Genomic DNA, 25,461 nt, shown 5'->3' on the forward strand with positions numbered 1-25,461 from the left:
CAACTAAGAGTTCACATGTCACAACAAAGATCGAAGATTCCTTGTGCTGCAACTAAAAATCTGCATGCCACAAAAAAAAGAACCTGCATGCCAGAACAAAGACTGAAGATCCCAACTGAGTCCCCACACAGCCAAATTAATTAAATAAAATTAAATTTCATTTAGTTACTATAAATAAAATAAAGACCAAAAAAAAACTTGTTTTGGTTCAAATAATTACCATGTGCTCTCTGTGGGGTCAATGAAGTCATGGATTAGTAACCTCTGAGTACTTACTCATTCAATCAAAAGGCAAGTACACTATTCTGTACCAGACCTTGTGTGAGGAGAGCTGGGGATACAGTAAGACCTAATTCCTACTGGACAAAATAAGGATTGCTAATAGACATGTTCATGTATGGAGATCTTCAGAATCATAGCTGATACCCTAAATAGCAAAGGACTTATCAAGGAAAACACTTTGGGGATATTTCACCAGCTCAGTATCATCAACCAACAGCTGGACAAGACCATAGGAAGATTCCTAACCCAAGCTGAGCGGATCAGACTCCCTCGCCAAGAAATTTTAATTGGAGCTGAAAAACACAACGTTGGTCTGTGAATAGTTGGAACTATATACCACAAAACACAGGAACTACAGGGCTGTTGTACTCTGCCACACAGATAAAAAATCAGGAAAAGCTGACCTGAGGAGGAGAGAAGTAAGTCTGAGCCTCAAGGGCTTCCCAGATTGGGTACAGTCCCCTCCAGACACCTGGCAGTATTCTTAACCTTGGGCTCCACAATATACTCCTGAAGTCTTACACAAAGCAGAATTACATAGCTTGAACAAATTTCCCACAGTTACTCATTACTGGAGAGTCCTAACAAACAAACACACACCAAGCAATTGGTGCTTCTGAAGCTGCCATATTCTAAGGCATAGAGCAGGACTCTCCTTTCTCAACTCAGAAGAAGTCACAGAAAGGGTGCTGCCTCTCTCCTTCCCCTTCTCTTCAAGAGCTGAAACATGAAGCTTCACAGAAGATCAGGTTCCCTAACACCCCTTATCCTAACTGTTTAGTGCTCTAAATGATGACTAGGTTCCCAAGCTTGACCATGGAAGACTACAGAAGCCCAAACTTTCTGAAATGCAGTATATTTCTAAGACAGTGTGATTTTTTAAAGGACTGAAAACAGACAAAATTGGTACTCAAAATACACACATGATACTGCTTCCAGAAAGATGCAGCAGAAAAACTTTTCCCTAATCCTTCCACTAAATACAAAAACATCCTTCGGGAATGAAGAAGAAATCAACATTCTAAGATGAAGGAAAACAGAGAATCTACTACCAGAATGTCTGTTAAAGGAAGTTCTCTAAGCAAAAAGGAAACAATAAAAGAAGGAACCCGGAACAAGAAGAAGAAACAAAAAACCAATAATATGATAACTTCTAAGAAAATCCCAAGGAACCTACCCAAAAAACTCCTAGGACTACTGAGTTCAGCAAGATCATGGGCTACAATATAAAAATCAATTATTTCTTTTAAAAAAATCAATTATTTCCACATACTGACAGTGAACACATGTACACCCAAAATGAAAAATACAATAGCAATTACAATAGCTAAAAAAAAAATAGGTATAAATTTAACAAAACATGTACAAGACCTATATGCTGAAAACTTTAAAAACTGCTAAAATTAATCAAAGATTTAAATAAAGGGAGATATACTGTGCTCTAAAAAACAAAAAGACAAACAAACAAAAAATATACATATACACATAGCCTCACCCCCTCCACCAGCACCAGTTGGGTACAACCCACAAAGGATTTGTTGGCTTTTGTTGCTTCTTCTCGGAAGACAGTGATAAGTTCCTCCAAACGCCTTAATTTTACCTCTTCCGGAATATCATCCTTCAGCCTGTGATATGCTCGTGTCTTCTGTTTGAAAAAAGAGAGATGGAGGTCACCAAGGACTTGTAGAATCCATTTTTAAGGCAGACATGCTCATCCAATTTGCAATTTACAGACACACGTACAGGAACTCAAGCCACACCACAATGGTTCTCTAGTTCAGAGGCCTTCTAAGAGAAAAAGGTGCAACAGAGTCACATTTTTACAAGGGTTAAACTCTAAATTTAGCACATGAAAATCATGGACTCAAAATTGTTCTTGATACTTTTATAGCACACATATATTAAATAATTCATGTACCAGGTTTCTGAGCAGCATTATAAAGACACAAGATGCAAAGTAAACGTTTATCAATAAGTAACCTGTGAAATAAATTATGGTTTATCTACACAATGGAATATTACACAGCTGTGAAAAAGAATGAGATAGCTCTGTATATACAGATGTGATTGCTCTCCAAAATATACTCTGAACAGAAATAAGGTACAGATCATCATGCATAGCAAGTTTGATATAGAAAGGACACATATAAATGTACTTATAAATACATGAAATATCTCTGGAAGGTTACAGAATAAGTTCCTAAGAGCAGTTGCCTTCAGGGAAGGAACTGAAAAACCAGGCAATCTAGGAAGAAAAAACAACTACTTTGCACTGCACACTATTTTGATCTTTTGAATCCTATACCATGCACTTGTATTACCTAGTCAAAAAATAAAATAAAATTTACCCTTGAAAAGCTTTTAAATCATCCAAAATCAGTGTACATACATCTTTATATATAAATATATTCATACACACATGTTTATACATATCTTTATTAACACAAGCTCATAATACAGCTGGAGAACCACAGAACTAAACAAAAGAGGAAAGTCTATACACCAGAGTCTGGACATCCAAACCAATCTGCCTAACTCTAATCCTCTAAGAGAAGATTACCAAAGAGAACTACCAAATGGATTACTAAGAGAACTACCAAATCCAGAGGAAAATGAAGAATGGGTAGAGAATTCTAAAACAGAATTCTTTTACAGGGCTTACTCTAATTCTGTCTTATTATTAACAATAATAATTTACCTCTATTGTGCACTCAACTACTATATAGCACTATTTTAAGTGCTTTATACATATTTAATTTAGCTAATATATTACTTCAAAACAATCTGATACAGTTGGTATTAATGTTATTCCCTTTCACAGATGAAGAAAAGACTTTTCCCAAGGTCACATAGCTATTAAATGGGAGAGGCACAATCTGACTGTTCTTACCCACTATGCTACCTGATGAAGTCTCTATAACTTTCACTCTAATCTAGGAATTATTAAATAGACTCCTAAATCAACATTCATAAGCAATGCCTGTAGGACATGCTTCCACCACACACTGAAATTCATTTCCGTCTCTAGAGTTAAAGAGAAATTTCTCTTGCATATTTGTGACATCCACAGAAATGAAGCAAATTGGAAGCCAACAGCTCCTCCGATGCTTTATCCCTGAAACAATTCTGTAAGAGACATCAATACACACAATGGCCCACTTACACTGTCTATAGAACACTTGGCAGTGGGCTTTAAAAGACATGAATTAGCTTGGTTGATGAGAGACAGCTAAGTGACATTCATGGCTCAATCATTCATCAGACAGCTTTTCCCTGACCATGGAAGCCCCTCAGTCTCCAGCCCAAACACAAAGCAAGTGACCCCTGAGGTGACTGGGAAGATGGTAAGTGACCCAAGCAATTCATTCCTGCTATCAAGAAAACAGCAGGCAACCAAGACCATTCCTCTCTGCAAGAAATATGCATTACTCGCCCTTTTCTTTCTCATCTCCTTCTGCTTTGTTTTCCTGGGAATTGTGTTATAGGAGAAACTCTAAAGCAGAAATCATCAGTGGGTTCACTTGGCCTAGAAAAACGGAAATTAAAAATGACCGAGGATGAGACTTCCCTGGTGGTCCAGTGGTTAAGAATCCTCCCTGCAATGCAGGGGACATGGGTTCAATCCCTGGTCAGAGAACTAAGATCCCACACGCCGCAGAGCAACTAAGCCTGAGTGCCACAACTACTGAGCATGTGAGCCACAACTAGAAGAGTTCATGTTCCACAACAAAGATCCCGTGTGTCACAACCAAGACCGAACGCAACCAAATATCTAAATACTAATAAATATTTTTTTTAATGGTTGAGGATGGCTAGGAGGGCAACAAGGCACTTCCGTAAAACAAATCATATCTGTAGGCCAAAAAAGAAGTTATGCATGTTAGTAAAGGATTTGCAGTTTCTTTTAAAGAGAACGGTGTCCCTCCTTGCACTTTCAAATTCTAAACAATAACTCTAAATATTCTAATAAAGGGTGGACTCAGTGATAAAGAATCTGCCTGCCAATACAAGAGACACAGGTTCAATCCCCAATCCAAAAGATTCCACATGACATGAGACAACTAAGCCCATGGGTCACAACTACTGAGCCTGTGCTCTGGAACCTGGGAGCTGCAACTACTGAAGCCCAAACACTCTATAGAGTCCATGCTATACAGTGAGAAGCCTGTGCACAGCAACTAGAGGGTAGACCCTGCTCACCACAACTGCAGAAAAGGCCGTGCAACAACAAAGACCCAGCACAGCCAAAAATTAATTAACCAATTAATTTTTAAAAATATTCTAATAAAGAGGAATAGTAGCAGAAGCAGTTGTTTTTCATCTCAAGTTGCTAAACTGCATAAAAGAGTAAATAGGTTTATTAGAAAAAAATAATGAATGGTTAAGATCCCTGTGGTTTCTCAAGAAAAGGCTTGCTGTCTCTTTCTTTTCTTCCAGCAGTTCACAATCAATCAGAAACTGGTCAGGAATGATGTCTCAGAATTAGAAAGAGCTCTTTCCCCCAGTCCAGGACTCACCTGTCTCATGCTATAGGCAAAGAGGAAGCCTATGTTGTACTGAACTTCCCGAAGCAAAGACACTGTCTGAAGGTGATCTTCCTCCGTCTCACCACAAAAGCCAGCAATGAAATCACTGCTGAGGCTCACACCTGTGACATACGACAAATGACAGCATGTCACTGCCGCTTACCTTCAAGAGAGGCCGTTGGCACTTGGAGATTTCAGAGGGAGGGATAGTAACTGTACAGCCTTTCCAGGAGCTATTTAACCCATGTGCAAGTGAAACAGATCAATCAACCCAGAGCAAGGGGGGACATGACTGCTCATTGACAAGATTCCCAAGCCAAAGCCTGGCTTCTCAGTCTACATTCCCCTCAGCTTCATACCAGAAAAGGTATTTTTCACTTCAAACATTGGATTGAGGGACAGGGACACAGTAGGAGTTCACATTTTCAAATCTGCCCTGCTTTTACTTTTTTTTTAATCTTTTATTTTATATTGCGGTATAGCTGATTTATAATGTTGTCAGTTTTAGGTGTACAGCAAGGTGATTCAGTTATACACATACATATATCTACTCTTGTTCAGATTGTTTTCCGATATAGGTTATTACACAATATTGAGATCACTGTGCTATACAGTGGGTCCTTGTTGGTATCTGTTTGTTTGTTTGTTTTTTTATTAGTTGGAGGCTAATTACTTCACAACACTGCAGTGAGTTTTGTCACACATTGACATGAATCAGCCATGGAGTTACATGTATTCCCCATCCCGATCCCCCCTCCCACCTCCCTCTTGGTATCTGTTTTATATATAGTACATATGTTATAGTGTATATGTTAATCCCAAACTCCTAGTTTAACCCTCCCACCACTTTTTCTATTTGGTAAATATAAGTTTGTTTTCAAAGTCTGTGAGTCTGTTTCTGTTTCATGAGTTCATCTGTGTCATCTTTTTAGATTCCACATATAAGTGATATCATATATTTGTCTCTGTCTCTCTGACTTACTTCACTTTAGTATGGTAATCTCTCAGACTATCCATGTTGCTGCAAATGGCATTATTTCATTCTTTTTATGGCTAAGTAATATTCTGCAGTGTGTGCATATATACATGTACGTGTGTGCACACACGTACATGCACACACACACATGTATATATACACCATATATACATACACACACCATATATATATACACACACACACATATATATGTATATATGTATGTATGTGTGTGTGTGTGTGTGTGTATATACACACACACCACATCTTCAGCCATTCCTCTATTGAGGAATGAGACATTTAGGGTGCTTCCATGTCTTGACTATTGTAAATAGTGCTGCAATGAACACTGGGATGCACTTATCTTTTTGGATGTTTTTTTTTTTCCAGATATATGCCCACAAGTGGGATCGCTAGATCATATGATAGCTCTATACCTAGTTTTTTAAGGAACCTCCATACTGTTCTCCATAGTAGTTACACCAATTTCCATTCCCATCAACAGTTTAGGAGGGTTCCCTCTTCTCCACACTCTCTCCAAGATTTACTGTTTGAAGACTTTTTGATGATGGCCATTCTGACTGGTGTAAGGTGATACCTCACTGTAGTTTCCCTCTGCATTTCTCCAATAATCAGCGATGTCTCAGCATCTTTTTATGTGCTTTCTGGCCATTTGTATGTCTTCTTTGGAGAAATGTCTATTTATGTGTTCTGTCCATTTTCTGACTAGACGTTTGTTTTTTGATACTGAGCTGCACAAGCTGTTTGTCCATTTTGGAGATTAATCCCCTCTTGGCTGCTTCATTTGCAAATATTTTCTTCCATCCTGTGGGTTGCCTTTTTGTTTCGTTTATGGTTTCTTTTGCTGTGCAAAGGCTTTTAAGTTTAACTAGGTCTCATTTGCTTATTTTTATTTTATTTTCATTACTCTAGGAGGTAGATCCAAAAAGTAGTCCTGTGGGACTTCCCTGGCAGTCCAGTGGTTAGAACCTGATGCTTTCACTGCCATAGCCCAGGTTCAACCCCTGACTGGGAAACTAAGATCCCTCAAGCCAAGCAGTATGCAAAAAAAAGAAAAAGATATTGTTGCGATTTATATCACAGAGTGTTCTGCCTATGTTTTCCTCTAAGAGTTTCATAGTATCCGGTCTTACATTTAGATCTTTAATCCATTTTTACTTTATTTTTGTGTATGGTGTTAAAGAATGTTCTAATTTCTTTTATATTTCTTTTATATTAGGTTGGTGCAAAAGTAACTGCAGTTTTTAAATTTGCCGTTTGACATCCATTCTATATAAATGTAGATGTTATATATAATACTAATATGCATTTCTAGCTTTATGTTTTTTGGGCTAATGACTTATTACTTGCTGTTTATTTTATATTTATCTTAGACTATGGAAATGATGTTAGACAAAAAAACAAATTGGCGCAATTTTCTTATTTGAGTTCAAAATGGCTCATAAAGCAGAAGAGAAAACTCACAACATCAACAACACATTTGGCCCAGGAACTGATAACAAATGTACAAAGGAGTGGTGGTTTATGAAGTTTTGTAGAGGAGAAGAGCGTCTTGAACATGAGAAGCATAGTGGCCAGCTAGCAGAAGTTGACAAGGACAACTGAGAGTAATCATCGAAACTGATCCTCTTACAACTTCATGAGAAGTTGCCGAGGAACTCAACACTGACCAATCTACAGTTATTCAGCATTTGCAGCAAATTGGAAAGGTGAAAAAGTGTGATGGGTGGGTGCTTCATGAGCAGACCTGAAATTAAAAAAACATTGTTCTGAAGTGTTGTCTTCTCTTACTCTACACAACAATGACGAACCGTTTCTGGATCAGATTGTGATGTGTGACAAAAAGTGGATCGTATAAAACAAGAGATGACCAGCTCAGTGGCTGGATCAAAAGGAAGCTCCAAAGCACTTCCCAAAGCCAAACCTGCACCAAAAAAAAAGTCATGGTCACTGTTTGGTGGTCTGCTGTCAGTATGATTCACTACACCTTTTGAACCCCTGCAAAATCATTACATCTGAGAAGCATGCTCAGCAAATCAATGAGATGCACCAAAAACTGCAATGCCTACAGCCAGTACTGGTCAACAGAATGGGCCTGATTCTTCTCCACAAGAAAACCTAACCGCATATGAAACAACTAACACTTCAAAAGTTGTGCTACGAAGTTTTGCCTCATCTACCATATTCACGTGACCTCTCGCCAACCAACTACCACTTCTTCAAGCATCTTGACAACTTTTTGCAGAGAAAACATTTCCAAACCCAACAGGAGGCAGAAAATGCTTTCCAAGTGTTTGTCTAATCCTAAAGCCCGGATTTTTATGCTATAGGAATAAATATCTTGTTGGCAAGAATGTGTTGACTATACATAATGGTTCCTAATAAAGATATGTTTGAGCCTAGTTATCATTTAAAGTTCACGTTTATACTAACCTAACATACAGTTGTCCGTCTAGTCAAGGCTATAGTTTTTCCAGTGGTCATATATGGATGTGAGAGTTGGACTGTGAAGAAAGCTGAGCACCGAAGAATTGATGCTTTTGAACTGTGGTGTTGGAGAAGACTTCAGAGTCCCTTGGACTGCAGGAGATCCAACCAGTCCATCCTAAGAGAGACCAGTCCTGGGTGTCCATTGGAAGGACTGATGCTGAAGCTGAAACTCCAATACTTTGGCCACCTCATACGAAGAGTTGACTCACTGGAAAAGACCCTGATGCTGGGAGGGGTTGGGGGCAGGAAGAGAAGGGGACGACAGAGGATGAGATGGCTGGATGGCATCACCGACTCGATGGACTGAGTTTGAGTAAACTCCGGGAGTCGGTGATGGACAGGGAGGCCTGGCATGCTGCAATTCATGGGGTTGCAAAGAGTCAGACACGACTGAGCGACTAAACTGAACTGAACTGAACATACAGTTGTCCAGTGTTCCCAGAACCATTTATTGAAGAAGTTGTATTTTCTCCATTGTATATTCTTGCCTCCTTTGTCATACATTAACTGACGAAAGGTGTGTGGGTCTATTTTGGAGTTTTCTGTTCTGTTCCATTGATCTATTATTTGTTTTCGTGCCAGTACCATACTGTTTTGATGACTGTAGCTTTGTAATATGGTCTAAAGCCAGGGAGCCTGATTCCTCCAGCTCTGTTTTTCTTTCTCAGGATTGCTTTGGCTATTCAGGGCCTTCCTGTTTCCAGATAAATTTTAAAACTATCTGTTCTATTTCTGTGAAAAATGTCATTGGATAGAGATTGCACTTTTGATAGGGATTACACTGAATCTGCAGATCACCTTGGGTAGTACAGTCGTTTTGACAATACTATTCTTCCAATCTAAGAACATGGTGTATCTTTCCAACTATTAGTATCACTTCAATTTCTTTCATCAATGTTTTATAGTTCTCAGAGCACAGGTCTTTTGCCTCCTTACGTAGGTTTATTCCTAGCTATTTTCCTCTTTTCGATACAGTGGTAAATGAAATTGTTTAATTTCTCTTTCTGATCTTTTTGTTCTTAATGGACAGAAATGCAAGAGATTTCTGTATATTAATTCTGTATCATGTAACTTCACCAAATTCACTGATGAGCTCTAGTAGTTTTCTGGTAGCACCTTTAGGATTTTTATATATAGTATCATGTCATCTGCAAACAGTGACAGTTTTACTTCTTCTTTTCCAATTTGGACTTTTTTTTTCCATCTCTCATTGCCATGGCTAGGACTTTCAAAACTATGTCAAATAAAAGTGTTTTGTTCCTGATCTTAGAGGAAATGCTTTCAGCTTTTCACTCTTGAGTATGATGTTAGCTCTGGGTTTGTCATATATGGCCTTTGTTACGTTGAGGCAGGTTCTCTCTATGCTCACTTTCTGGAGAGTTTTTACCATAATAGTTGTTTCAGTTTTGTCAAAAGCTTTTTTTCACATCTACTGACATAATATGGTTTTTACTCTTCAATTTGTGTGGTGTTTCACACTGATTTGCAGATATTGAAAAATCCTTGCATCCCTGGGATAAATCCCATTTGATCATGGTATATGATCCTTTCAATGTATTACTGGATTCAGTTTGGTCTTATTTTATTGATGACTTCTGCATCTATGTCAGTGATACTGGCCTATAATTCTCTTTTCTGGTGGTGTCTTTTCTGGTTTTGGTATCAGGGTGATGATGGCCTCATAGAATGAGTTTGGGCACATTCCTTCCTCTGCAATTTCTGCACTAGTTTCAGAAGGATAGGTGTTAATTCTTCTCTTAAATGTGTGATAAAATTCATCTGTGAAGCCATCTGGTCCTGGACTTTAGTTGGAAGTTTTTTAATTTCAGTTCAATTTCACTACTTATGACTGGTCTGTTCATATTTTATTTCTTTCTGGTTCAGTCTTGGAAGATTTTACCTTTCTAAGAATGTGTCCATTTCTTCTAGGCTGTCCATTCTATTGGTATACAGTTGCTTAAAGAAATCTCTTATGATTCTATCTCTGTGGTGTCAGCTGTGACTTCTCCTTTTTCATTTCTAATTTTTTTTAATGAGCTCTTTCCCTTTTTTCCTTGATAAGTCTGGTTAAAAATCGCTTCTCGGCCTTTTGGCTAAGATCAAGTGAAGTCTGGTTAAAGGTTTATCAATTTTGTTTATCTTTTCAAAGAACCAGCTTTTAGTTTCACTGGTCCTTTCTACTGTTTTCTTTACCTCTATTTCATTTATTTCTGTTCTGAGCTTTATGATTTCTTTCCTTCTAACTTTGGGTTTTGCTTGTTGTTCTTTCTCTAGCTGCTTCTGGTATACAGTTAGGTTATTTCATTGAGATTTTTCTTAGATTGTATTGCTACAAACTTCCCTCTTAGAACTGCTTTTGCTGCGTCCCACAGATTTTGGATCATCATGTTTTCATTTTCATTTGTCTCTAGGAATTTTCTGATTTCCTCTTTGATTTCTTTGGTGATCCACTGGTTGTTCAGTAACATATTGTTTAGCCTCCACATGTTTGGGTTTTTTACAATTTTTTTCTTGTAGCTGATTTCTAATTTCATAGAGTTGTGGCTGAAAAAGATGCTTGATATGATTTCAATTTCCTTAAATTTACTGAGGTTTGCTTTGTGGCCCAGCATGTGATCTATCATGCAAAATGTTTGAGTACCTCATACAAACATATACTTTTGAAATTAAACACAACATTCCAATACACTTCAATTATCCCAACAATCCAATAAGGTGAGTACTATTAGTTCCACATTATAGAAGAGGAAACTGCAGCCCAGAGAACCTCCATGCTACCCTGCCTCATCCAAATCAAAGTTTTGGTGCAGAACACATTACAGTAATTAGAAATTTGTAAAACAATGTAGACACTGTCAACAAATCTAAAAACCAGAGTAAAATGGATATCCAAGAAGGACCTACTGTATAGCACATAGAACTCTGTTCAATGTTACTGGCAGCCTGGATGGGATGGGTTCAAGGGAGAATGGATATACATATATATACAGCTGAATCCTTCGCTGTTCACCAGAAACTACCACAACACTGTTAACTGGCTATACCCCAATACAAAACAGAAGTTAAAAAAAAAAAAAGATATCAACTGCTCCCAAATCAGAACTAATTTAGACCATAACTTTGCTGCTAACAAGCAGAAACAAGGTCTCTCTCATGTTCAGAAACATGAAGACTCTAGAAAAGGAATCTCTTTAGTTTGAGGCCACAAGCTAATCCACATCTCTGAGTATTTCTAGCAAGACCAAGATATCTGGTCAGAAAGAAGTAAGAGAAAGAGAGAAATGAAGAACAGTAAAAGAAGTGTTGAAGGTGACACCATGTACTACCACAAGTGTTGCCTGTATCTAACCAAAAAGACGGGGGGTCACTGGTAAAGTAACATGCCCAGCAAAATATGTTTCTTAAATGTACCTGGGATAGACTCTCTGATATGCTGAATTAATTCCACATAAGCTTCTCTTGAATACCTGCAATAAAAAAACAAAAAGAAAAAGCTCAAATTAACCAATCTTCTTTAAATGAATGCTATAAGAAGATAACTCTATGAATTACCTCACATAATCACTTTACATTCACACAGGACAGTAAAAGAGTAAGTTAAATTATCCTTAAGGGCCCTTCAGATCCAAATTCTGTACTGTGACCTAATCCAGAGTCTATAAAATTTTAATTCAAGAACGTAATTTCAAATAGCCATTTTTATTTAACTAAGAAATGAAGACAAACTAACACTTAATATTTCTAAGATTCTTTGCCAATGTGTAATATACAGTAAATCACTAGTTCTATACAATGTGTCATCTGACACTTGCTCCTTTCAGTCTTCTCTTTGCTATACTATTTCCAAAGTAAGTAAACACAGAAAAGCTATAAAGATTAAAAATCTCAGTGTGCCACACAGTAGGTGCTTAATAAGACACATGCTAAACAAATGAGTGAGCCAATCCTCAGTCTATACTTATAGAATGAACAAAGCAAGTTATAAAGTCCATCAGTTTACCCATGTGATAAATCTCTATTGAGCAGCTACCATGTGCCACACACTATCCTAGGTTCTTAGACACTGCTTGGTCCTTAAACATGGATTGGTATGGAACGCCCCTCCCCAAGCAAGTCTGACCCCCTCCGCATGGCCTCCAATACACGGCTGCTTCCACTCTGGGCTGGTAGGTGGATCTGTTTACAGATGTTGTCCCTCTCATGAATCAGTTGCAGAACCTGGTCAAATAGAACACATTAAAGGTTATCAAAGTCTCACAAAAGAATCTTGCAGAAAGGAATACCACTCCCACTGTTTCTCCACCAAGATTAATTTTTAAGAACTAAGAGGCTGACAAAACCAAACATATAAATCACCCAAATTCTTTACTTTGCTCAAGCCACATTCTGTCTGTCCCAGACATTTCACCTGATGGTGTCTCTCTACTTTTAGAGTGAAGAAAGCAAGCAGAGGTCAGATTCAGGTCATGAGGCTATACAGGGACAGTGCCAACAGAGACCAGAAAGGAAAAACAGCATTTGTCTCACCTAGCTTACAAACTAATTAGCCACTTTAAGATACTATCAAGAAACTAAAACTAGGAGAAAATACTTGAAAAAATTTACTGACAAATGATTTGTACCAAGAGTACATAAGGAAGGTTTACAACTCAGAAAGACAAATATTTCAGAGGGGAAAAAGTAGGGGTGGTGCCAAAAGACAGACATTTCACCAAAACAAAAAATTTTCCCAACAACCCAAAGCAGGCAGTGATTATTAACCATTTTACAAATGAAGATGACAAGTTGAAAAGGTCACCTCTACCGGTAAAGAGTTAGTGACAGACAGGTAAGCCTGGCGTGCTGCCATCCACGGGGTTGCAAAGACTCGGAGAAGACTGAGCAACTGAACTGAACTGAACTGGTAAAGCAGTGGAAGAGCCAGGGCTGAACTTAGTGCTGTCTGAGGCCAAAGTCTAAACTGTTTTCTGCTGCATCACAATGCCTCCCTACCTGTCCTTCCCACACCATCTTGCAATAAAACCTCTCACTGCACAGCCCTCATGGTCCACTGACGGTCTCAGTATCAATCCTATACCTTAGTGGACTAAGGTATAGTCCTCCACTTTAGCGGACTTCAAATCTTTCCATAAGGGGGTAGATTCAGAGGGCAATACAGTAACACACCTTAGGATCCCCTGACCTCTGAGGACAGATGTCTCTGCCACACCTTACTGGCTCCAGCCTTTGGCATGCTTAGGGATACTGATGTCAATCTGGCACAGTAAACTCTCAATACTCACCTCATCAGGAAAGTCTTTAGGGTGTGGAGAGGTGAAACGAATCCTCATTTCAGGATCTATTCTGGACACCTGATCCAGAAGGTGAGCAAAGCGAAGGCCTCCTTGCTTGGCTTTATAGTTGGTGGAAAAGCCACGACTGAGGTTGGTGGACACTGCACTGTTGAACTGGACCTCTGAATTGTCCCGAAAACTATTAACATTCTGACCAAGGAGTGTCACTTCTTTCAGCCCCTGAAAAAGGAAAAATAAACATATTGGAAGCAATTTTAAAACTTGTTTGGCAGTGTTATGCCAAATCTCCAACTAAAATTAGCTAAACCTGCCAGGAGTCATCCATAAATATACTCCCTCTTTAACTCAATAATTTCATCTTCAGCATCATGTCCAAAGAACTGAACTTCAGGATAAAACCATATGTAAAAATCTTCAAAACATTTTTAAAAATAGCAAAAAAGCTGGATGCAAACCCAATATTCAAAAATAACAGCTAATTTATAACACCAAAAATCAAATTATGATACCACTCTGTCCTTTGAAGGTTATATAATCATTATCTATGCAGTATTCTGGCCAAAAATATTTAGTCTAAATCCAATCAAGCTTTTACACCTAACTTTCAGTTTACCACAATTCAGGGGAATATTTTAAATAACAACATGAGGAAGCAATCAAACAAATGGAGATATGTCTAATGCATCATTTAAGAAAAAAACAAAATAGTGAAAGGACTGTTTTAGGTTTAAGAGAGACTGAAGAAATATTACATACAATCAAATGAAACTATACAAATCTTAATGGGATCTTGGCTTAAAAACAGAACAGTAATAAGACATTTTTGGATAATTAAGATATTCTGAATATGGGCTACATGTTAGAAAATATTAGTTAATTGTTTCCTACTTATGATAACAGTATTATGGTTATGAAGGGAAAAATTCTTCTTTCTGAGAAGATGCATACTGACAGATACAGGGCAAAATGGCCTGATGACTACCACTTACTCTCAAATGGTTCAGAAAAAAATATATTTATATATCTACAGAGATAGGCAGATAAAGAACATATGACAAAATGTCAATAATCATGTTTATTAATCTTTCAACTTGTGTTTGAAAATCTGCACTGTAAAATTTCAGAAAGTAAAAGAAAAATAGTTGCTATAAAGACTATTTTTTATTATTTTATTTTGACATAATTTCAAACTTACAGAAAAACTGAGAGGGTATAAAAAACTCCCATAAACTATTTGCCCAGATTCAGTAATTGTTAACATTGTGCCTCATTTCTTTATCATTCATTCACACATTTGTTCTCTCTACACACACATCAAGCCAGAGAATGGTGGAGCCCGAATTCACAATCACCTCATTCATGCTCTCTCTATTCTACTGTACTCCCTCCTAAGTAAACCTCTCTGTGGATCTGCCTATACTTTGTGGGCAGCAACCCAAGATATGTACACCCAGAAATTTCTTTCTGGCCAGGTATGATTCTAAACATGTACAGCTGAGAGACAGCACAGGCTGTAAAACTATGGAAAAGTTGTCCTCATCCTCCAACAAACACACTCACAGTCAGAAGGGCTGTGAGAATTTCTCACCTGCTCAGAAAGCTTCCTCACTTCCTCCAGAATGGAGGCAATAGGCCGACTCCTCTCCCGGCCACGTGTGAAAGGAACAATGCAGTAGCTGCACATGTTGTCACAGCCTCGCATGATAGACCTGGGGAGGAAAGCACCAGAGATCAGTAAAGGAGCAGGATGATCTGGTCCAACCCAAGGAGAAGGTCACAGCTCTTTTGGCATTTATCCCTTAGCTCTGAATTCTCTTGGCAATATACTCACAAAGGACCAATCTGAGATCTAAGAAGCAATAAAGCAGACATTTTTATCTTTAAAAACTATTAGCTGGGAGTTCCCTGGTGGCCTAGTGGTTAGGATTACAGGCTTTCACTGCCATGGCCTGGGTTCAATTCCTGCTCAGGAAACTGAGATCCCACAAGCCACGTGACATGGCCAAAAAAAAATTATTATCTGATAATCACAGGATGTAAACCAAACTGTAACTGGTGGTTACCCCAAGAAACTACAATACTGAAGGAATGGGGTACAGATCTTGCACATCTGGACTTTCTACTGTTCATATTTACACATTTTTGAATTCTTTAAATCCAGACCAGAAAAAAATAAATATTATCAAAGAGTACATAACAAGTAGAGACCCTGGATTTAAAATGTAAGGTTCTGCATCTCTCACTCATTCCAGATCCAAATGCTAAGTATCTAAGCTACATCACTCTCTTTCATTTGTATCCTATATATGAAAGCCTCAACTTATCTTAGGGAAACAATTATGGATAGATATGTATTAAAGATGTTCACTGAAGAACTCAAACAAATATTAGCTATTAATTTTTTTATTAAGCATTCCAACAACAAAGTATTGGATAGCCATTAAAATGAGAGGTTGACGAACTTTTTCTGTAAAAAATCCAGATAGTGCTCGCTTCGGCAGCACATATACTAAAATTGGAACGATACAGAGAAGATTAGCATGGCCCCTGCGCAAGGATGACACGCAAATTCGTGAAGCTTTCCATATAAAAAAAAAAAAAAATCCAGATAGTAAATATTTTAGGTTTTATAAACCATACTAATACTGTAGTGGCAAAAGCAGTCACAGACAATATGCAAACAAAGAAGCATGACTATGTTACAATAAAACTTTATTTACAAGAACAGGCTACAAGCCTTTTTGCCAATCTGTTACAGAAAATGTCATGATATAACAAATGTTCATCATTTTAGATAAGAAGAGGTATAAAACCAAGTATATAGAGCCAATTTTTATGAATAAACACACACAAAGCATACACATGCAAACACAGAGGAAAGAATAGCATGATATACACCAAAATGATAACAGTGTTTATCAATAAGTGGTAAAACATGTAAGTAATTCTTACTCACTTCTCTATGGAATATCTTTCCACATATTCTTCAACAACTATGAACTATTTTGTCATCAGATCTTTTTAAGTTAAAAGGTCAAGGGAGGGAAAAAAAGATGATAAGCCTAAGACATTTTCTTAAGTGAAAAAAAGTAAGAGAAGGGAGGGTAGAAAAGAGTCCATATTATATATATGAATGTATGTGCAAAGAATACTTCTGAAAGGATTATATAAGGAACTACAAATATGGCTGCCTCAGAGTTAGTCTAGAAGACTGAGGATGAGAGTTCTGAGGGAGTCTTACTATACCATTTTTTGTCTTCAGGTTTTTTCACTATGTGCATTTTTTTTTAATGTAATAAAAGCAAGATGTTACTTTAAAAGTAAGGAAAGAGAAGCTGACTCCCCATCTCTTGGTCAGTGACTCACACGAAGGCAGAGGTAGCACTGGGGCTCGTCTGGACTGGCATGACGTCAGCATAGGTCTCATCCAGAGACAGCAGCACATTGGCAGCTTGCTGGCCTGACTCAGCAACAGCCAGCAATCGAGGAAGGTCCCTATAGGCATCTGGGCCAGCCAAAATATCCACCATTTTCTCCCTGTTGAGGATCTCCTCCTTCAGTCTCTCAGCCATGCAACCTGGGAGGGAAAAGAAATAAGCTGAGACCCGTTCCCAAACTCATCTGGTCTCACGACTTCTTTACAGTACACATTCTCTCCCAGTGGATCAAAGACGAAAGCACAGAAACTTCTCTAAGAATTTAGCATCATCCCTTAAATTTGCCCAACACTCTATACCTCTGGAACTCACATATTTCTATATAAGAAAATCAGGAAAAGAGCTCTACAGCAATTCAATTACATGCCTGACAAAAATTAAACCACCATCCAAAAACATTTCTAGACATGAATCATGTCCTTTTTCAATTGAAAATTACTTGGTACTACAAATAAAAACTATTTTGTGTCAAGAACTTATTTTTTTAATAAAATTTATCTATATACAACTGCCCTTACACTCTTTTTCTTTCTTGTTGCCCATGTGCATGTATGTGCTCAGTCGTGTTCAACTCTGTGACCCCATGGACTGTAGCCCACCAAGCTCCTTTGTCCACGGGATTCTCCAGGCAAGAGTACTAGAGTGGGCTGTGATGCCCTCCTCCAGGGAATCTTCCCAACCCAGGGATCAAACCCACACCTCTCGCATCTCCTACATTGGTAGGTGAGTGCTTTACCCACCTGGGAAGCCCTCCTATTACCCATAATATGTATCAAAACCTGTAAGAAATGAGTTATCCATCTATGCTGGTATCTTCCATAACCAAGAACCATTACCATAACCAAGAACCATAAACCATTGCTGTTAGTAAAACTATAGAATTTGAAAGTCCCTTTTCTTAAAAATACCCTTTAAAAACATTTAAGAACAATTCTTGATTGTACAATCATGTTTATTTTTTTTTTGATTGTACAATCCATGTTCATAGCAGCATCATTCACAATAGCCAAAGAGTGAAAGCAACCCATGTCCATAAACAGATGTCATATATACATACAATGGAATATTCAGCCTTAAAAAGGAAGGAAATTTTGATACACATTAGCACGTGGATGAACCTTGAGGACATTGTGCTAAGCCAGTTACAAAAATACCGTATGATTCCATTTATATGAAGTACCCAGAACAGTAAAATTCATCAAGGCAAAGAGTAGAATGGCAGTTGCCAGCGACTGAACTGAGGGAGGAAGGGGGCAGTCATTACCTAACTGGGATGGAGTTTCAGTTTGGGAAGAAGAAAAAGTTCTGGAAATGGATGGTGGCAATGTTTGTGCAACCATCTGAATATACTGTGTATCACTGAACTAACTGTGCCTCTGGAAGAGGTTCAAAAGGTAAACTTTATGTAACATATACTTTACTACAATTTAAAAAACAAAAAACTATTTTGGAGATTTCTAACACTCCAAACATACATACATACATACACACACACACACACACACACACACACACACACACATTCCTTCTATAATGAAGGAACTGAAATGGAACAAAACTAATCCGTCCATCTTTCTGCATCACTCAGTATATATTAATCTGTGTAAAAGAATAAGCTCCAACCTTTGTTTCAATCCATCATCAAGACGACTAACTATTCCACGATAGACACAATCTCTTTTTAAGGTTAAATACATTGACTAAATTCTGGGACCATGAAGGTACAGAATATTTATTTTTGAAATATGCCTCCCAACTCTCTAGATTAGAGCTGCCCAAAAGAACTTTCTAAGATGAAGGAAATGTGCTTTATCTATGCTGTTCAAACTGGCAGCTACTAGTCAAGTGTGGCTAATAAGCAGTCAATATGTGGCTCATGGGACTGAAGAAGTGCATTTTTAATATTATTTAAGTGTAATTAAATTTAAATGACCACATGTGACTAGTGGCTATCATACTGGTCAGTGCATAGCTGGATCTTCACTTGGGCATGTTTTAGGAGTCAGGATGAAAGATACCTACCTGATAAATTCAAACTGTCCCTTCAGACTCCAAACTCTCTCCTATCCATTACTCTGTGCTACCACAAGCCACATTAGACTAGGAAGGACAGATCACTTTCTGAGTACCTGTTACTTTCAAGGCACTAAGAAAAGTCCTTTTATGAGCTTCATCGCTTAATTCTACAGCTTCTGACATTAAGTACAAGGGCTGAATGGGATGTATAAGACTGAGAATCCAGCATCTAAGGGAAACCCCAGCATATAAAGCTACATGGTACCCAAGTCTCAAAAAACTCACAAAACCTGCAAATTACCAGATACCTAGAATCCCAATCCTCAGAGGCACTCGGGAGCGGAGCCGTTTGGACTTCAGGGATTTGAGTTGATGTAAACGATTCCAGATGGTCTGTTCAGCCTTCTCCCTACAGAGATCAAAAAAGGTAGACCTGAACCTGAAAATGAACTACAGAGCAACCTAAAAGAGCACAACAATGGGAAAAATGGGAATTCCCTGGTGGTCCATGGGTTAGGACTCCCAAGTTTTCACTGCCAAGGGCACAGGTTTGATCCCTGGTCAGAAACTAACATTTCACAAACAGTGCAGCCAAAACCATTCCTAAAACGAGTCCTCCCTACACATCTGCAAATCCTGATGAGCCTTTAAGCCAAACTCAAAAACAACCTATTTCATAAAGACTTCCCAAACTCTCCTCGGTTAGAGAGTTTGTTCTCCTATCACTTTAACTATTCTTTTCCCTGTACTCGACAATTTCTCCTTTTTACTGTTTGATTTTTTTACCTAGTGCCTTCTGTCAGATGTTAGAGCTATTTGTGTATCTGTCTCAGTTCCCATATCAGATTAAGCTCTGTAAAGTCGGGCTCCATGGAGGAAAGGTTCATTTCTGAATCTCCCAAAGCACCTAGTTCAATGTCCTGCAACAAAGACCCTCAGAAAAAAAATACTGGATTAACTGATAATACAGCCAGCTGAGGAAACACTAACATGCCATGTACACAGCAACAAAGTAATAAACAGGGTATGTTCACTTGTGATGGATGCCACCCATCTCTGTCAGAAGAAGTCTGTCCCTAGCCACTGACTGGACCTAGCCCTTATGACGTGAGGTACAGCATAAACATGTGCAAGTAAAACCCCAGGAAATGTTGGGCAACTCAGCACACTCTCGGTTTCCTCGTCGACAAAATGAGTTTGATAACAGCACCTACCTCATAGGGTTGTTATGAGAATCAGTCAGCGCACATCTAGCGCTCAGCACAGGACCTGATACAAGGTATACGCTCCGCAAATGCTGACCGTTCTCCCAGCACTATATTCACTTGGAAAACTGCAAACCTGCTGACTCATCACCATGGGTTGGGTCACCCTGGCACTGCTGGCTCTGGCATTTTACATAAGATTTATTCACTCTCTAGGTAAAGAATAAATTCCCACCTGATAGAACATGTGACAAGGAGAATCACATCAGCCTGGGTAGAGAGCAAGGAAAAAGAGGAAAATTATGATCTTTGAAATTAGCCTTGTAGAATCATTACCCACAGTCCTTTTTCTCCCCCCAGATTGTGGTGAAACACACATAACATAAAATTTACCATTTTAGCCATTTTTAAGTATACAGTTCAGTAGCATTATGGACACTCACACTGTTGTTCAACCATCACCACCATCAGCCTCCAGAACTATTTCACCTTCCCCAACTAAAACCAGTAGGCATTAAACACAAACTCCCCATTTGCCTTCTCCTCGCAGCCCATTTTCAACCTAGTTCTTTGCCTGAAGGTGAGTACCACCATAAAAGTTTCAAAAATAACTGCAACAAAAGTACACCTCGGTCCCATACTCCTCACTTCTCTCACAAGGCCACAGCCTGTTCCTGAAACTCCACCTAAGAACTAGCACAAATGCAGAATCTCACCCAGGTCCAGGAAACGGGGCAAGAGGGAAATGTGTATACCTCCTGAAGGCTATTGGTCCGCAGGTAGCCACTCTTCTGTAAGATGGACCAGGCTATCTCTGTGTCATTCACGTTCATCTGGCAGCCATAAGTCTCAAGGTAGACTGCAACGAGAGGGCAATTCCACAGGTAAGAAGACAAAAAGGGATCACATGTCTCAAAAGGTTGCCTCCCCAAATGTCCCAGAAACACCTGAGGCACCTGGTTAGTCGCTTAAGTCCCCTGATGCCTCAATTCAGAGACACTATTAATTGCCAGATGTACCCCCAAATTATTAATAATGAAGCCTTTTGGAACAAAAGAAATATTCATTATATACACACACCAACTATAAGTCAGATCATTTAAAAGTGGGGAAAACATGCTCCTAGGACTCAGGAAATATAGTTACACAGAATGAGGTTCTCCAGCCTCTAGAGATAACAGCGGTGGCTAGAGGGTCAATAAAGCCACAAAATAAAAATGCCTACAGTAACTCCAAACATCTTAAATGAAAGTAAGCATGGCTAACATGACATAAAACACATCTGCACAAAGTTTTAAGAACATCAATTTCACACCCAAGCAAACCCCTTCAAACTAAATCCCTCTATCAACCCCTATCCCACCAACACACTTTAATCCACAAGCCCAAATACATTCTAAATGGAGTTAAGAGGTGAAGGACAATCACATGAAAACCAATAGAAAATAGCAGTAATTTTTTAAAAAAATAAACAATTAGGAATTTTTCTTAACGTTCCTTGGCTCCCTTTCTTTGTCTAAAAAGAAAACACCAAACTTATGTCAGGGAGAGACAGAAGGGAATAACAAATTTTAAAGGACTACAAAAATCTGAGAAGTCATGAGGTACACAGGCTCCTCGATTTACCAATTCAATGCCTAGACATTTACTCTAGAAAAAAGATTTTAAAGAAGCAAAACTATCTCTATACGTGTGAATATGTGTATCTGTGTGTGTATACATACAAAAGCACTTTTAATAGTGTTATGTAGAATATAAAAATTTGTGAAACAACCTAACGTCCCAACAACTGGAAAACATCATGGTACAGCATGTGATATTTTGCAACAATTTTTTAATTTAATTATGAAGACTGGTATTTGGAAGAATATTGAATGAAAATGGCATATTACAAATAATCTAAACCATATGAATGTGACCAAATCATAAAGAGTTATAAATGGAAGCTTTTTTTTGAAACAGTGCAAAATGGGAGACATCTGTTTGTCTCTTTACGTCTTTTCAAATTTTAACACATTTTAACTGAGTGCATTATGTTTCTAAGAAAACCTCTGTGGAGAAGGAAATGGCAACCCACTCCAGTATTCTTGCCTGGAAAAGTCCATGGACAGAGGAGCCTGGCGGGCTGCAGTCCATGGGGTTACATGACTGAGCATGTGTGCACGAGGGTGGAGGGAGGTGGGCTGGTAGCAATAAAGTGGTAGAACTGAAAAAAAAAAAAAAGAAAACCTCTGCCTAAGCATAATGATTTTCTATAGCACCAACTGCGAAACCTGCCTTGATATTTTGGCAGGTTTCTTCCAAATACCAGTCTTCATAATTAAATTAAAAAATTGTTGCAAAATATCACATAACTTAGGATGATCTAAAACTCAGAACAGAGATTACAGGGTTTCCAAAGGTAACAGAAGAGAAGACTCCCCAGGACTTCCACCCACAAGTTGCACGTATCAGAACTGTTAAGTTTCTTTATATTATTGCTGCTTGGTAGAGGCTGATGATTCCATGATTCCAGCAGCCTTTCTACTCTGTTAACCCTCTACTGAGGGTTAACCTTCAACTGAGTTAACCTACTGAGTTAACCCTGTTAACTCCAAAGCCAGGTCTATAAAAGATCTCTTAAGAATCAGGCCATGAGCACTGAAAGGAAGTAAAGCAGGAAGTCCAAAGAGAAGTAAAGTTAAACCAACCTCTTCTCTGCCTTCCTAAAAGTTCATCCGCTGTGAGATACGGGGGTGGGTCCTCCACTTCTGAGGAAGACGGTTTCTCTGGAGGAACTGAAGCACTTCTTAAAAAATCCTGAAAAGTCGGTCCAGTGGCCAGCCTGGAGCTGAAATCCTTCCCAACTCCATCCCCCTGCGGCCTCTCTGGACTGGGACATGCAGAGTTGGGGACACTGCTGTGTGCCCTGCAGGTCCTGAGCAGGAGCCAGGACACAGAGGCCAAGGGCCCCCGCCGCAGACACCTCTGGGCTCGGAGAGCACACTGTAAAGGATGCATGGCACTAAAGGAGCCCACGGTCTGCAAGAGAATGACAGACAGCACCACAATTTACTGAGCACTAGACACAGGGCAGCACTCTAAGCATGAGATATATTAATACATTTAGTCTTCATAAAAACCCAAGAACGTACTCTTAATAATACTGTCCCCTTACTAATATTTTAAAGATGGAAAAATTGAAGCAACTTGCCAAATATCACAAAAAGTGCTAGAGATGAGATGCAAATCCAGGCAGTCTATTTTCAAAACAGAGGAGTGACAGAGATGAAATGAGAAGTCCTGACAAAATAACAAAGTAGCACCTTGAGCCAGGAACAGTTCCAAGGACTTTAAGTGTATTAATTATTTAAATCTTTACAGCAATCTTGAGTAACATAGGCAACAGACACTATTATTATCCCCATTCAGAAAGGAGGAAATAGACACAGAGGTGAAGGACTTACCTAAGCTCCCACAGCCAGTAAGCAGAAGGGTGGGGATCCAAATAAAGGTCTGAATTAACATAAAGCTGAAGATGAAGCTCCAGTATTTTGGTCATTTGATGTGAACAGACAACTCATTGGAAAAAGTTTCTGATGCTGGGAAAGACCAAGGGAAGAAGAAGAAAAGGGTGTCAGAGGATGAGATGGCTGGATGGCATCACCAATCCAATGAACATGAACTTGGGCAAACTCCAGGAGATGGTGAGGGACAGGGAGGCCTGGCATGCTGTAGTCCACGTGGTCGCAATGAGTCGGACACGAATGGGTCACTGAACAATGACAACAATTAACACAAAGGCTGTGCCCCTAACCACCCTGATACACTGCCTCCCCACACTGTGAAAACCACTTACTGAGGGCATCCTCCTCTGTCTTCCTTCAAAAGGAAAGTATCTAACGTGGGGGCACCATAGGCCTGATCAGTGACTCCTTCTACCCTCCAGGAGTTTCACATTACTACCTTCAAACTTCCCGCCCAGACCCTCTCACACATGGCTGAGGGGCATAGAAAATGGCACAACCTTTACAGTGACCATTTTGCCACCTTCCATCAAAATCACAAACACACAAATCCTAGATAATTAATAAGGACCTACTGTATAGCACAAGGAACTCCACTCATTACCCTGTAATGATCTATACGAGAACAGAATTCAAAAAAGAGTGGATATGTGTACATGTATAAATGATTCACTTTGCTCTATACCCAAAACTAACACAACATTGTAAATCAACCATATTCCAATAAAAATTAAGAAAACACACACACAAACCTTTTGACCCAGCAGTTCCATTCCTAGGTACTTATCCTACAGAGAGACCCTTGTGTGTACAAAATAACCTGTGCCTAAGGATACTTGATGCCTAACAGCACTTGATGCCTAACACTGCCTAAGCAGTGCTTCTAACAGCAAAGAAATGGAAAAGATCTAAACGTCATCAATAGGGGACTAGTTAAACAAGTCATAGCACAGCCATACAATGGAGTAAGATGCAACTGTTAGAAAGTGAGGTTGAATAACCAAAGCAGGGAAGCAAAGTGCTATACTAGATATAGAAGGCCATCCACAGATCTGTGTAGGGAAAAAAGCATGAAAATTCAGGTACATATTTGTAAATATACACAGTATCTCGAGAATGCATTAAGAAGAGTGGGTGCCTCCCAGGAAGGAATCTAGGTGACTCAAAGTATATACAAAAGATGGAGACTTGCTTTCCACCACACAGTTTTAATGGACCCCACATCTCCAGCCTGACTACTTCACTCCACTCATACCATACATTTTTGTACCAATCTTCATTAGCTTCTAGGCTTTTACACGTGCTGTCTTCTCTGGATGGTACATCTTACCTCAACTGACTTAACCAACTCCTACACTACTTTTAGTTTACTTTACTTCCTCTTGGAAGCCTTTTCAGGCCACCACCGCCAAAGTCTAGGGGTCCTCCTCTGGGTTCTCAAAGCCTTCTTCTAACTATCACAAGACTCATCACACCTTGCTGTTAATTACTGCTTATCCCTTATAAGCCAGAGGTCCCTAAAAGCAGGAAACAAATTTCATTCATTTCTACATCCTTAGTACCTCCCATTCTAGTAACATGGCAGGCGCTATACATGTAAAATGAGACCGACGTGGCTTGTTACTTCTCCAACCTGGTCACCTGTTGTACATGCTACCAGCACTTAGAAGCAATGTCAACCTACTTTCAAGTGACGGAGAACAGCAAA

At 38.9% G+C, this 25,461-nt stretch overlaps 1 protein-coding gene and 1 non-coding gene across 8 annotated transcripts in view; one reads left to right on the top strand and one right to left on the bottom strand.

Annotated features, from left to right (window-relative positions):
- The window catches only part of CDK5RAP1 (CDK5 regulatory subunit associated protein 1), an 85,796-nt gene that overhangs the window by 59,008 nt on the left and 1,327 nt on the right, over nt 1–25,461 (bottom strand). For all 7 annotated transcript variants that reach the window (XR_006336879.1, XM_043882778.1, XM_043882776.1 and 4 more), the window contains 12 exons: nt 23,694–23,828; nt 22,938–23,268; nt 21,003–21,106; nt 20,483–20,517; nt 19,351–19,451; nt 16,956–17,166; nt 15,178–15,298; nt 13,578–13,808; nt 12,416–12,513; nt 11,707–11,762; nt 4,800–4,930; nt 1,778–1,927 (listed from right to left, as the gene is read on the bottom strand). Coding sequence is in view for 6 of the 7 variants with exons in the window: in XM_043882778.1 (XP_043738713.1) it covers nt 1,778–1,927; nt 4,800–4,930; nt 11,707–11,762; nt 12,416–12,513; nt 13,578–13,808; nt 15,178–15,298; nt 16,956–17,166; nt 19,351–19,451; nt 20,483–20,517; nt 21,003–21,106; nt 22,938–23,247 (1,548 nt within the window). In the remaining variant the exon portion in view is untranslated. The remainder of the gene's footprint in view (nt 1–1,777; nt 1,928–4,799; nt 4,931–11,706; nt 11,763–12,415; nt 12,514–13,577; nt 13,809–15,177; nt 15,299–16,955; nt 17,167–19,350; nt 19,452–20,482; nt 20,518–21,002; nt 21,107–22,937; nt 23,269–23,693; nt 23,829–25,461) is intronic.
- On the top strand, nt 16,075–16,181 carry LOC122682263. The gene has a single exon (XR_006337284.1). It is a non-coding gene; the product is annotated as a U6 spliceosomal RNA (small nuclear RNA).

This window comes from Cervus elaphus, chromosome 23 (genome assembly GCF_910594005.1).
Source record: "Cervus elaphus chromosome 23, mCerEla1.1, whole genome shotgun sequence".
Taxonomy (NCBI): Eukaryota; Metazoa; Chordata; class Mammalia; order Artiodactyla; family Cervidae; genus Cervus; species Cervus elaphus.